Source organism: Rhinolophus sinicus, chromosome 6 (genome assembly GCF_057876585.1).
Source record: "Rhinolophus sinicus isolate RSI-liver-muscle chromosome 6, RSI-T2T, whole genome shotgun sequence".
In the NCBI taxonomy this organism is placed as follows: domain Eukaryota; kingdom Metazoa; phylum Chordata; class Mammalia; order Chiroptera; family Rhinolophidae; genus Rhinolophus; species Rhinolophus sinicus.
The window spans coordinates 66406868-66419796 of NC_142506.1; the positions used below are offsets into that span (position 1 = coordinate 66406868).

General features: G+C 38.3%; 1 protein-coding gene across 2 annotated transcripts in view; it reads left to right on the forward strand.

The window, feature by feature from the left end:
- Positions 1-12929, forward strand: part of LOC148758189 (complement factor H-like) — a 31663-nt gene that overhangs the window by 5551 nt on the left and 13183 nt on the right. The window contains exons 2-5 of one of the 2 annotated variants that reach the window (XM_088799173.1): positions 3748-3942; positions 4367-4543; positions 6354-6536; positions 8174-8350. In XM_088799173.1, the coding sequence (XP_088655299.1) occupies positions 3748-3942; positions 4367-4543; positions 6354-6536; positions 8174-8350 (732 nt within the window). The remainder of the gene's footprint in view (positions 1-3747; positions 3943-4366; positions 4544-6353; positions 6537-8173; positions 8351-12929) is intronic. The other variant, XM_088799174.1, reaches the window with a different exon arrangement.

Consider the following 12929-nt stretch of genomic DNA (forward strand, 5'->3'; position numbering starts at 1 on the left):
GAGGGTTTTTTATCTATTCAGTTCTACAAATAGCTAAGGGGCCCATCGTCCATCCAAGCCACTGTAATGTGTGGAATATAAAGAGTTTGGCAATTGGGAAACGGAAGGACATTGGGGACTTTTGTCACAGCAGTACCAGCACAGTGGAGCTATCAGAGGCCAAAAAGCAGAAAGATCGAAAAATAAATGGGAGGTCGGAAAGTGGACAATAGCAATTGTAAAATGCCATTTTCAGGACCTTGGTGTGAAGCGGAGAACAAATGTAGCACACTAGCTGAGCACTGAGAAAAGGAGATTAAAATTGGAGAAGCTTCACACCCATTAAAGAGAGAGTGGTTGACAAAATAAGACAGGGAAGGAATCAACAATGGTTTACAGGAAACTAAAAGGTTTGAGAAGCAGCTTGAGTATGAAAAAAAATACCTTATCATCAAACCAAGGGAAAGGCTTAAGTTCAAACAGATACATCTAACGTTAAAAAAACTGTTGGAAAGATCTAGAGAACTCTCAGCTGGTAGTCTCAATTGTTTTCTGTGAATACAAGGATTAATGATCTATTGATGAAGGAGCAGTTGTGTTAGGTGACTTGCCTAAGATGAGACTATTGGTCACTTATTCGGGGAAATAGCATAGGAAGTAAAATAGGGGTGTATGGATGGATTTCATGCAGTGCTGAATATCCAGCACAGGATTTGAATCCAAAACGCAACGTGGCACCAGTATAAATGCTGATCTTACATTTCCATGGTAGTTAGAAGGCGTGGCATTTTATTAGAAAAAGAGTATTGCAAATGGATCCATTGTTGAAATATAACAAAGTTGATGAAAAGGACTGAGAGAAGGAGCTTCATGAATTAGGACAGACCAGGTCCAGGAGTGTGGATTGCAGGGCGAATCCAGCCTGTCCCCTTTCTGTAAACAAGGTTCCATTGGAACAGCCATGCCCATTTGTTTATGGTTTGTTTAAGGCTGGTTTTGCACTTTGAAGGCAGCCTCAGTACTTGTGGCAAACAACTTGTATCTGGTCCATAACATAGAAAGTTTGTCCAACCCTGGACTAGATTATCCTATTCCAGTAAGAAAAATGTCTTTCCAAATTTCAGTAGCCTAGTGAGCTACAGTTAATTTCCTATTCATCTTCACTTCCAGTGTGAATTGGAAGGAATTCTGCTCCTCTGTCTTTCGTAAGATTCAGAAGATAGAGATATGGTCTTTCCACGTCGTTCCACTGCCCCTGCCACTGTGGGCAGGAGAACATAAAAATTCACACAATGGCTTTTGAAACTTCCTCCCTTAAAGGGAAACATACTCCTGCCACCTCATTATCCTATGCGAGTCAAGGAAGACGCTCAGAGTATTTGTAAACAGTCCTTACGAGAACTTCAGAAGCCCAGGGGCTTGAGGGAAGTGGGGAGAACAGTTGAAGTGAGATATTATGACATCATTGCCACGTGTGGAATATCATGATATATATGATGGTTTGGAGAAAGGGGATTCAAGAGCACAGGGGACACAAGTACATCAGATGACAAATGTGGTCGAGAGATATAGTGCTGTAGGGGAAGGACATGAGGCGGTGCTCATTTAATGCCATTTTGCCACATGGTAAGGACAAAAATAACATCCGCTTTCTTCATTTTCATGTATTTGATTATTTTCATGGAGAGTAATTATGGCCTTATCCACATATCCTTTTTCAGAAATGACATGTGACGCTCCCTATATTCCAATCGGTAACTACAGTCCTCAAAGGAACAAATACAGCCTTGAAACTGTAATCACATACCAGTGTAAAAACGGCTTTCTGACTTATTTCACTTAACATAATGTCAGAAAGCCGTTTTTACACTGGTATGTGATTACAGTTGCAAGTCTGTATTTGTTCCTTTGAGGACTGTAGTTATCGTTTGGAATATATGGAGCGTCACATATATGATCTCACTTATATGCGGAATCTAAAGAAAAGAATATGTGAATGAACTAATCAGAGACAGTTTTGGAAACATGGAGGAAAAACAGAGGGTTGCTAGAGGGGTGGGGGGGTGGGGATAAGGGGAAGGTGAGAGGTTTTGAAAAATAGTCGGTAACCACTAGATGGTCATGGGGGTTTGAAAATTAATTTGGGGAACGTACAGAGGGATTGTGGATGGGGGAGGGGTGTTCACACAGTGTGAGGGATATAAATGATAAACGTCTAAGTTTTGCTTTGTCTTGTGCACCTGAAACTAATTAAAAAACATATAAAAAAATTTAAACAAACAAACAAAAAAAACGGCTTTTATCCTGCAACCGGAAGAAATACGGCTAGATGCACTAATACAGGCTGGGAGCCCCATCCAAGATGCACCTGTAAGTCCTTTCGTATATTCACCTGCTTCTTATTTCTGCAATTACTTTCTCAGAAACCAAAAAAATCGGGACCTAATAAGTCCAAATCTTTGCCTTTTGTTAAAGCCAGGATTTAGAGCCATTCTTTGCTTTTCAAAGTAATCAATTCTAAGCAGGTAAAAAATATGATTGTAAGTGAAAAACTTTCAATTTTTTGCTATTTAATGTTAAGTAGGTACCTGTATATATCATTATATATTTCTCTAAATGACGTATTTCTACATCAGAATGAGAACATTGGCAAGACCAGTATTATCTACCACCTAGTATGTTAGTTAATTATTTCTGTGTACCAAATTTTCCCTCAAACATTATTGACTTGAAACAAGAAGCCTCTATCACCTCAGAATCCCCTGGGTCTGGAGTTTGGGAGTGGCTTAGCTGCCAAGGTCAGAGGCAGTCTCTTGAGTCAGGACGTGGCCTCGGCGACCATCATGGAGGGCGGCTGCCAGGATGACTCTCTCCCGGGGCTTTCGGCAGCAGCCTCTGGGCCTAAACCCACGTGTCTCCATAGGATGCTTGACTGGCAGCTCGATTCCCAAGGGCCAGTGATGTGAGAGAGAGGAGGAAGCCTCCACACCTCTCGTGACCTGGCCACACACTGTCACCTCAGCCACACGTGGTCTAGAAGAGAGTCAGTGAGTCCAGTACAGGTGTGTGGGGGTGGGAGGGAGGCAGTTAGGCTCCCTTTTAGGAGGGAGGAGTGCTGGAGACACTGGAACTTTCTAAAGCCATCACCTGTCACAAAATGCCACTCAATTCAATGGGGTAATTATTTCCAGGGATGTTTCTTTAGCCCCTTTCAAGTGTTTTCTGTCCCAACTATCCTATTCCTTTTCTTTATCCATCACAGTTCATTGTAAAGGTGGTCCACACTTAAGCTGGATGTTCCATGAATCAAAAAGTGTAATGACACAAGTTATAATTCACTGGCCTGAGTGTTATATCAGGGCCCAAGTCCACATGAAGTTTGAAAGTATGATACCATTGAAGGGGCGGCTATTATCACCATGAAACAGATCTCCACGTGCAGAACAATATGAGGGAAAGGATTATTTATTTATTTATTTATTTATTTATTTATTTAGATAATATTGACATATAACATTGTATTAGTTTCAGGAGCAAAACATACTGATTCAATATTTGTATATATTTTGAAATGATCACAAAACAAGTCTTATTATGTCATCTGAATTTTATAACTTTTGTTGTCCTAGAAACCTTAATGCAATGAGTGTAATTATGGTAATAAGAAAATATAACTCATCAATGAAACAATTTGTCTCTCATTGGATTTTTATTAAGGCAAAACATTATTCATACTGTTTTTGTTTGTTTGTTTGTTTTTATTGCCAGTTCAATCCTGTGCTTTTCCTGAAATAAAACATGGAAGCCTACATGATGAAAATAGATATAAACCATACTTCCCAGCAGCTGTAGGAAAGTGGTATTTCTATTCCTGTAATGACAACTTTGTGACTCACTCAGGAACATTCTTGGATCGCATTAGTTGCACAGGAGAAGAATGGATACCAGCAGTGCCCTGTCGCAGTACGTACACCTCTTTATAATAGTGCGTGTGTAAATATTTCTAAGTGTGGAGAGTAAAAAACACACAGGAGAACACAAGGAAGCCTTGTGTTATAAAAATAGGGTCAAAGGCTGGGCTCTATGAGCAAGTAACCAATATAGGTTCTTCTTTTATGAGGAGGTCTTCATTAATAAAACATATGAAATAAAAATAGGCACTTGACAAGAATATCTATTTCATTTACACACATTTTAATTATACAAACTACATGTAAATGATACTGAGTATTGATTTTTCTATTTAAGAAATATTTGGTAGTAGCTTTAGTTTAAACTATGTGTTTTCCATGCTTATTCAAGTCATTTAAATATTATAAAGATAATTTTTAATTTACTATCTTGAACAAATTTTTGGATTTTTCAATCATCATTTTATAATTCTTAGGACAATGTGTTTTCAATTCTCTGGAAAATGGTGTTTCTCCATATTACGAAAGAAAATATATACAGGGAGAATCTGTAAGTGTTGACTGCCATCCCGGCTACAGCCTTCCCAATGAGCAGACCTCAATGACATGTACGGAGCATGGCTGGTCCCCTCCTCCCAGATGCATCCGTGTCAGTAAGTAAACTCGTCTAAGATCCCAGGATGTCTGTGATTTTCTAAGACTCACCCACAATAACTGTGGCAAAATGTGCATGGCAGCTTCTTTTTCAACTAGTGCACCAGTTTGCTTTTATTCTTCCAAGTGTGTGACTGGATACACTGAACTCCATATGCATATGTTGAAAAACAAATGAGCCTACTGATGGACCTTAGTCAAAATCACAGCACATGATGACAAAGTGGGTCCATGTAGGAATAACGTGACATCAGCCTGGGGCTCAGTCACAGTTTCTATTGTCCTGGCCCAAAGAGCACCGAAGTTGACAGTCACCATGGATAGAGCATCCCTGTGGGAGCCCGGGGATCTAGCAGAGAAGGTTCAGCACAGCATCACAGGAAAAGCGACCAAGATTGGAGGCCATGAAGCAGCAAGAGGGACAGGGCCGCCACCTGAGTTCCCTCCCCTAGACGCACGCCTTGGGGGTTGGGGTTTGCTGGCCTTCATTTCGTTTTGGAGGCTTAGTGGGTTATGGGTCTTCTTGACCCCTTCAAGGCTCTTAACTAAACTTGACTATGGCTGGTCTAGGAGCCTTTACTCTAAGACTAGTTTATTCAGAATGCGGATGAGTGAGGCCTCTTCTGGTCTCTCTACTAAGGACTGGTGTTTAAAGACGTCGTTCCACTCTGATCTGATCAAATCGGAATGTTTTCCAGGGTTGTGTGTGCTCTGGAAATCTTTGAATTTGTGGGGTGCTTCTTCTGGCAGTTACCCATTCTCATGGGGTTGTGCCCTGCACCGTAGTGTGATATATTCAGCAAAAGAATCTAGTGATTTCTGTGCAGATCTGTTGAGCTCTATGTTACATTCCATGGTTTCTTCCTCTGGTTCTCTAAGTTCAACTTCTAGTGCTGTCCACTTCTGTGAGATCTATGACTTTTGTGTACTTTATTCAGCATACTCTGGTATGCCAAGGGATTTCTCCTCCGCTATTGTAGTCTGGAAAAAGAACCCAAATAGAGGCACTTTGAGGGTAGAGCTCACATCATTTGCCTCTATCCCTCCAGAATTTTCGTTAGACCCTGAGTGTTTCCACAAACCTCACAAGGTTATTTTCGTGCATTTAATTCGGTTTCCTCATTGTTTATGGAGGGAACTTACTGTTTCTCAACTCTTCTTCCCTGGTATTTATCAGTTTGGTAAATTTCTTCAATGAACCACCTTAACTATGTGCATTCTCTCTAGTGTTTGTTTCTATTTCAGTTCTGCTCATATTTTTATTTTCTGCAATTTGATTTATTTCCGCTTTAATGGGGTATCATGACCAATAGGAATTGCGCACGTTTAAGGTGTACAGCTGCTATTTGATATATGTACACATTGTGAAATGATCACCATGGTCACGCTAATTACCATATCCGTCAGCTCACTTACTTAACTTCTTTCCTTGTGATGAGAACACATAAGCTCTAGCCTCAGAATATTTAAAGTAAAATGCACGAAAGGACCCATTGCTAGGAGAGCTCTGGGTAGCTGGAGGGTTCCAGGTCCATTGGATACACAGGTTTCTAGTAATTTCTTGGAATGGATTCCGAGTATTTTAAATCTTGCTTTGCTCCTAAATAATTTTTAATTAAGTATTTTGTTGTAGTACCTTTGAAATCTCATAGCCAATCTTCTCTGACCCAAGACCTTGGATGATTAGGTTTTTCCCGGTTTTCATTTACAAATGACTCCATATTTTCTATGTGGTTATGTTGTTTGAGTCCTTATGAAAATGTTGGTTGAATACATGCTTATCTTTTCCTTATGCTCCCTACCTTTTAGGAACATGTTCAAAATCGGACCTGGAAATTCCAAATGGATTTATTTCTGAATCTGATCCTACATATCCTGTACATAAACGAGTACAATATAAGTGCAAACAAGGATATGTGACAGCAGATGGTCACACCACTGGGTCGATTACATGTCAGCAAAATGGATGGTCGGCTCAGCCCACGTGCATTAGTAAGTCATTCACGATGTTAGTGTTCATTGTCCTGGTGACCAGTGAACAAAGTTTCCTTTATCTGAATTATTTTTGGGTGTGTTTGGGGGCGGGTAGGCTGAGGTGGTTTCATTTGAAGAGATACAGAATGTTGAGAAAATATAGATAATTTTTTGCCTGTTAAGATTAATTGCTAGTAGGGTGGAAAGTCAGTCCATCTTTCAGTTTAAGTTCTTTCCACTGTGCAGCATCCAGTGACTTAGTAACTAATTAGGAGCCTTTTGTGGCTGCCGGTGTAAACTCATTTGTTTTTAGCTGAGACGTGTTGCCTGTTGTGCCTGTTTTTAGGTGATCAGACTTCTATGTCTGAGTGTCTGTTCCTAGACATAAAAATTGTGTTTTTCAGGGAAGCTATGGGTTCACAGGGCACCTTGTTGGAATATTGTCACCTGTGTAATTTATATGCTGAAATATGTCACCTGTGGAATTCATATGTCAGATACCAAAGCCTAGGGCTCTTCTGAAAACTCCTTCCTTTAGAAAACCTACACAGACTCCACGTTAAAGGGACAGAGAAGCGCTTCCAGACAGAACAGATCGCTCTGTGCTGAGCAGGGTCCCCGTACCACGGCCCTGAAGTTCATGGAGATTTTCTAAGAGCTGTTTACTCAGGTCACCTTATTGAACCCAAAGCTGTGCAGTGAGATTTTTGACTCACTTTAGTTGGATATTTGAATTATCCATTTTTACAATTTGCATTTCATTTCTTCCTTTCAATATTTTTTTGCTTACTAATGGGCATTAGCCAGGTGAAAAAGGAGAAAAAATGTCTCCATATCAAACTAACTTTGTACTAAATAGTGATCAGTTATCCATTGTAAACTCTTATTAGGGAAGAGAAAATAGCTATTATAATTGTTCTCTAGTATATTTTACCTTTACTTTTTTTAAAGCTTTTACTAGCTGGCTACATTACCACATTATAAAAGGTGAGGTAAATTATCTAAACCTTTATTAACATCACTGTAGTATAGGGTTAGTGAAAATTTAGACTAGCTTTTAGCATTTTACTATCTTATAATAATTATAAACATAGAACTCTCAGTACATTCACTCTTGACAGTATAAAAGAATACACAGATATTAGGAAAATATTTGGAAAAGGGAAGTTAGCATGTAAGTTTTAAAAATTTGTATGTTTAAAGTCGAATTTTGAAAATATTAAAAAATTTAGTCCTATTGTTGAAAATTAATCTTTTTGTTCAATGAATCAAATTTGTTGGCCTATGTGTTACAACTGCTAATAATCCTGGCACACAAAATGCTCTTCTGCTTCATAGGGAAAAAAAGTGCGACACATCTTAATGGCCTGTTTTATTGCTAGCATGGAATAAATACCTGAGTATCATTTAATTGAGAAAAATCTTCTTAAAACAAATTTTCCATGTTAAGTGAGAAGAAAATAGCTTTATAGAAACAAACTTTTTCATTTTGAGTAGCTATGTTAAAACAATGATTTATCACTGGTATTCTTAGATTATTTTTATGATACATAATTTATTAGCACATATTAATTGGTAAAGCTTTTTTCCTTGCTCAATAAGACTGTACATTAAATAATATTAGAAATGAAATCCTCAATTCTATTATGCATTAGAATATTGTGATGTGCCCGTATTTGAGAATGCCAGAGCCACAGGACATGGCACGTGGTTTAAGGTCAAGGAAAGGTTGGACTATGTATGCCATGATGGATATAAAAATGGAAATGGACACACCAGTGGTACCATAGTATGTGGTGACAATGGTTGGTCTGACACACCCACATGTCGTGGTAAGTACTGTTTTCAGCTATTGTTATTTCAGGATTACCAAAATTAACAAAATTTATTTAAAATGGTTCATTTTTTAACAAATTTGAATTATGTAAAGTCATGATAAAAATCAAGGTGTTTCCTTCTGAATTAAACTGGGAGAAGGTGGTGTTTTGAAGCCCAAAGATAATAGTCTATTTTACCCACTGCATTACTGTTACGGTTTCTATGGTCCATATACATCATAGATTTCTGGGAAAAGTATGATTGTTTTTGTTATTCTTCATGCAAGGTGTTGTATTATGTAAAACTGGGCACTCGTGCCCAAAATTATACTTTCCTACAACTTCCTCAGCTGTTTCGCTCTTGAGTTTCTGCTTTACACCTACCACCTGAGTGTTAATTTTTACAGGTCCTGAGGAGCTATTTCTTTTTTAGTTTGACAAGTTTTGTGGACTATTATGTGCCTGTCATTTATGTTTGCCAATCAGCTGTCTGTCTTCCAGGGTTAGAAATAGAACTTCCATCTGTAGAAAACTGAGTGGATGTAGAGTATCTGACACAAGGGAACAGTATGTGCAAAGCTTTGAAAACAACATTATTTGGGAAATATTGGGGTAAGCTGGTTCTACTAACCAGGTGGGAGAATTGTAGGTGGAAATTTGGATAGGGTGATGGCTGAGGAGATGCAAAGCAAAGAACAGATTTGGGATTAATTTTGGTGGTATAAAACATAGGTGATGTTCCTAGATGTTGAATGTAAGACAGAGTAATAATCAAGGGACTCGCATATTTGTTTTTCTATTGTTTTGATAAGCAAGAAAGTGAATGGAAATACCTTTTTGTAAGGTGGTGAGGGAAGGTGAAGAGCGCTGTGAGGGGAACATGTCAACTTTTGACTTGGGCACATGGTGGCTGAGCTGTCGTGGACAATCAACATTGGATTGTAAACTGCAGAGTTGAAAGTATAGGTGTAGCCAGAGATACATACATGTGAGCTTCTCACCCTGTAGACGACGACATCATGTTGGGAAAGAATACAGAGCAAAAAACGGAAGGGAACTCAGGACTGAGCCCTACAGCATTCCGGCAGTTAGAGGTCAGACAGAAGAAGAAAGAACACTCAGAATCAAGAGAAAACAAATGGAATGAATGTTGCCTAGATGTGAAGGGAAGAAATTGATTAAAGGAAAAGGAAATATAATAGGGGGGTTAATAGTGAATCCTATGGAGTCAGCTTGGACGGCTTCTAATTCCATTCCACCATTGGCTAAGCGTGTGTCTCAGGGCAACCGCCAAGCCAATTTGAAGCTTCGTTCACTCTTGCTTATGTGTACAGTGTTTCAGGATTACAGATATTTTAGTGTTTCAAAGGAAGTTTTGCTTATTAGCCTAAATTCTCCATATGGAGCTCTGGCCACAGTGCTTGCTATAAATACACTCATGGGCATTGTAATCTATTTACATTATTATCATAGTTAGTTACTCTGGTAAATGCTTCTAATTCAGTTGATATATCCGGTTAGAGGACTGTGAAAATGTGGTGGATGTGGCTGCATAGAAGCCGACAATAAGTGTAACCCAAACAGTTTTTGATGGAATAAATGGAGCGGAGCCTACATAGAATCTGCCGAAGAAAAAGGATTAGTGAGGAACTTAAAACAGCATGTAGGCATAAGTCTTTCGAGAATACAGAGGGTCAGGGTGAACTTTCAGAATATTGCTAGATGAAACTGTCCACTACAGGGAATATATTTTTTGTTTTGGTTTGGTTTGGTTTTAAAATGATGGGAGACATGAGAGCACACTGAGTGCTAAAGAGGATATAGTAGAGAGGGCAGCAGGCAGAGACTGAATACGAGGTAGGTATTCCCTGGGAAGGGGGGAGGAAAAGGGAACCAGAGCCCCTGGGGAAGGACTAGGCTTTGAAGCAGAAGCTCATAGTTTCTAATCTGAGCCCCTGAGGTTGAGTGGTGCGTGGCAGAAGGGAGGGAAGGGACATTCAGGTGAGTTGATAAGGGTTAAAATAAAGACCTTGGACACATACACACACCGACACCCATACTTGTTACACACACACACACCCATACACTGTCACACACACACACACACACACACACACACACACACACACACACACAGTTTATTATCGAGATGGCGCAGACACACTTAGCACTGCTTCGAGCCCAGTTAAATGTGCTTCATTCAGGCTGTCAGCAAACACCTAGAAATAGGCTACGAGAAAATGGTGAAGAATACAAATGGTGAAAAAAGCCTGCCTTTTGAGACCTGTCATTCCTGTATGAAGAAAAAATAAACACAGTGAATTAAGCCAAGAAATGAACCAAATGATAAAAATATTTCTAATATATTTTTATATGACTGTGATCAAAGACACAAAAGAATCCAAGGATTTAGAAACTAGGAGGAGACTGAAGGCTCTATTTCATGTAGGAAGGGATCCATGCGCAGAAAGGTTGAAAAACAGTAAGGATAGAGATAAAGGTCTGTGCAACAGCAAGAGAGCAAAGAACTTGATGTATTTAAAAACGTTTAAAGACCATAAGACCTGGAGTCTAGCTACATGGGGGAGAGAGATATAAGATGACATTGAAAATATAGGCAAAAGATGGATTATACGGAGTTTGGATTTTATCCTAAATAGAAGGCGGAATTTTTAAGATGATCATGAATTTCTTTCTGGAGTTATAAGTATGAAGCTGGAAACTTTTACAGTTTTGAGGCGACTGCTTTAAGAAAGAACACAAAATGCATAATTCTCAGGGCCTTTGCAATGTCACTGGACAGGGCAGGAAAACATGAAGAAGAGGGAGCTGAAACGACAGAGACAGCGGTACACAGAAGCCAACGTGGCCAATATGGATTCTATTGAAAATTTCATAGCAATTATGACCTTGTGACACATTGGTAGAGACACGCCAGCATGTTGTAAGGCTTCCAAGTATTAAATAAACAAATGACAGCTTAGTATTCCTTTCAAACGTCTTCCCTCTATCATTGCACACTGATTGGCTGATATCTGAGTTTACCTTAAATGTCCTGCAAGGCATCTCCATTGGGGACAGGGTCCCAAAGGGGACTGGTTGTTCTCACAAGCTAAACCAAACAGTGTTTACAGCGAGCATAAATAAATGTACACTTCAGAATCAAAAAGCCATGCCAACATTTCCAAGTATCAGTGCTAGGATTTAAAATTTTGACTCTTGGAAAGAGATAAGTAGCTCTAATTCAGGGTATGCTCATTCATACTCTTCAATCACTTTTTTAAGTCATCGTCTCTATATAAATATAACAGCTGGAAATAGCCAAGAGGGAAGATTATTTTGTTGTTGTTGTTGTTAAGGAAGCATTTTTGCACAATATGATGACATAGAAAACTTACATCAAATGAGCACAAAATACATAAACAAAGACACACACAACTAAAAGAACTTCATAGAATATTGGAATAGAATTTTAGGAGAGGAATCCCAGTAACTCTGACTCAAGTGTGATCTCCTCAACTAAGCTCAAAGCTCAATATTAAAACAAAACAAAACAAAATTTACGGAGGTTTTTTTTGTGTGTGTGTCATTACTTTAAAAAATAGTTACCTGACAGTTACTTTTATGATTGTGTGTTAATGCTTGACTTTAGGGTATAAATTTTCAATTTGGTATGATTCCAGTTTTTAAATTCCAGGTGTTAATTTTACATATTATTTAGCAAGATGGAAGGATTCCAAATAAGAAAAATCCATTTTTTTAATTGAGGAATACTGGGGAACAGGGATTTTCCCAGGACCCATCAGCTCCAAGTCAAGTCATTGTCCTTCAATATAATGGTGGAGGGCACAGCTCAGCTCAAAGTCCAGTCGCTGTTTCAAATCTTAGTTGCCAGCAACCTTGTTGTCCAAAGCTCACGCTCTAACCACCTAAGCCATCCAGCCACCCCCCAAAAATGCATATTTTGGTAATATTTAGTAATGTCATAAATTTCACAGCTTTTAAAAATTTTAAGAAATAAATTTACACCTTTCTATTTTGAATCAGAATAATTAACAATTTATTAACAGCCAATACATATATAATAAGATATAAGAATAGATAGTTCTATATTATATAAATAAAAGTATATCTAGAGTATGCTTAGCTATGTGACCTTCAACATGTTTCTTCGTCCTGTTTTCAGTTTGATTTATTAACTTATAAAATATTAATTAACTTTTAATGTTCTCCTAACAGAAATATATTAGAAATGCCTACCTTGCACCTCCTGGTTCCCCAATTATTTTAAACCAAAATACCAATTTTTATTTAATCATGCAATTTATAAATTGTAGCATTAGTTTGTTTGTTTTTTAATGTGAGAGAATAGTTTTATGCCTAGATAATAAAAAAAAATACAGCATTAAATTTTATAAATGTCAGTGATTAAATCAGATCCACTTTAAGCAAGTTAATTTTACAGATAAATTTTCAGGACACATGGATTGCTTTTCAATGCGTCCGATCTGAATGTAAAGGGTGTTTAAAACCTAGGTAATGCTTTTCAAGGGAGAGGATTTATCCGATGCCTCTCTCTATATGCAACACACAG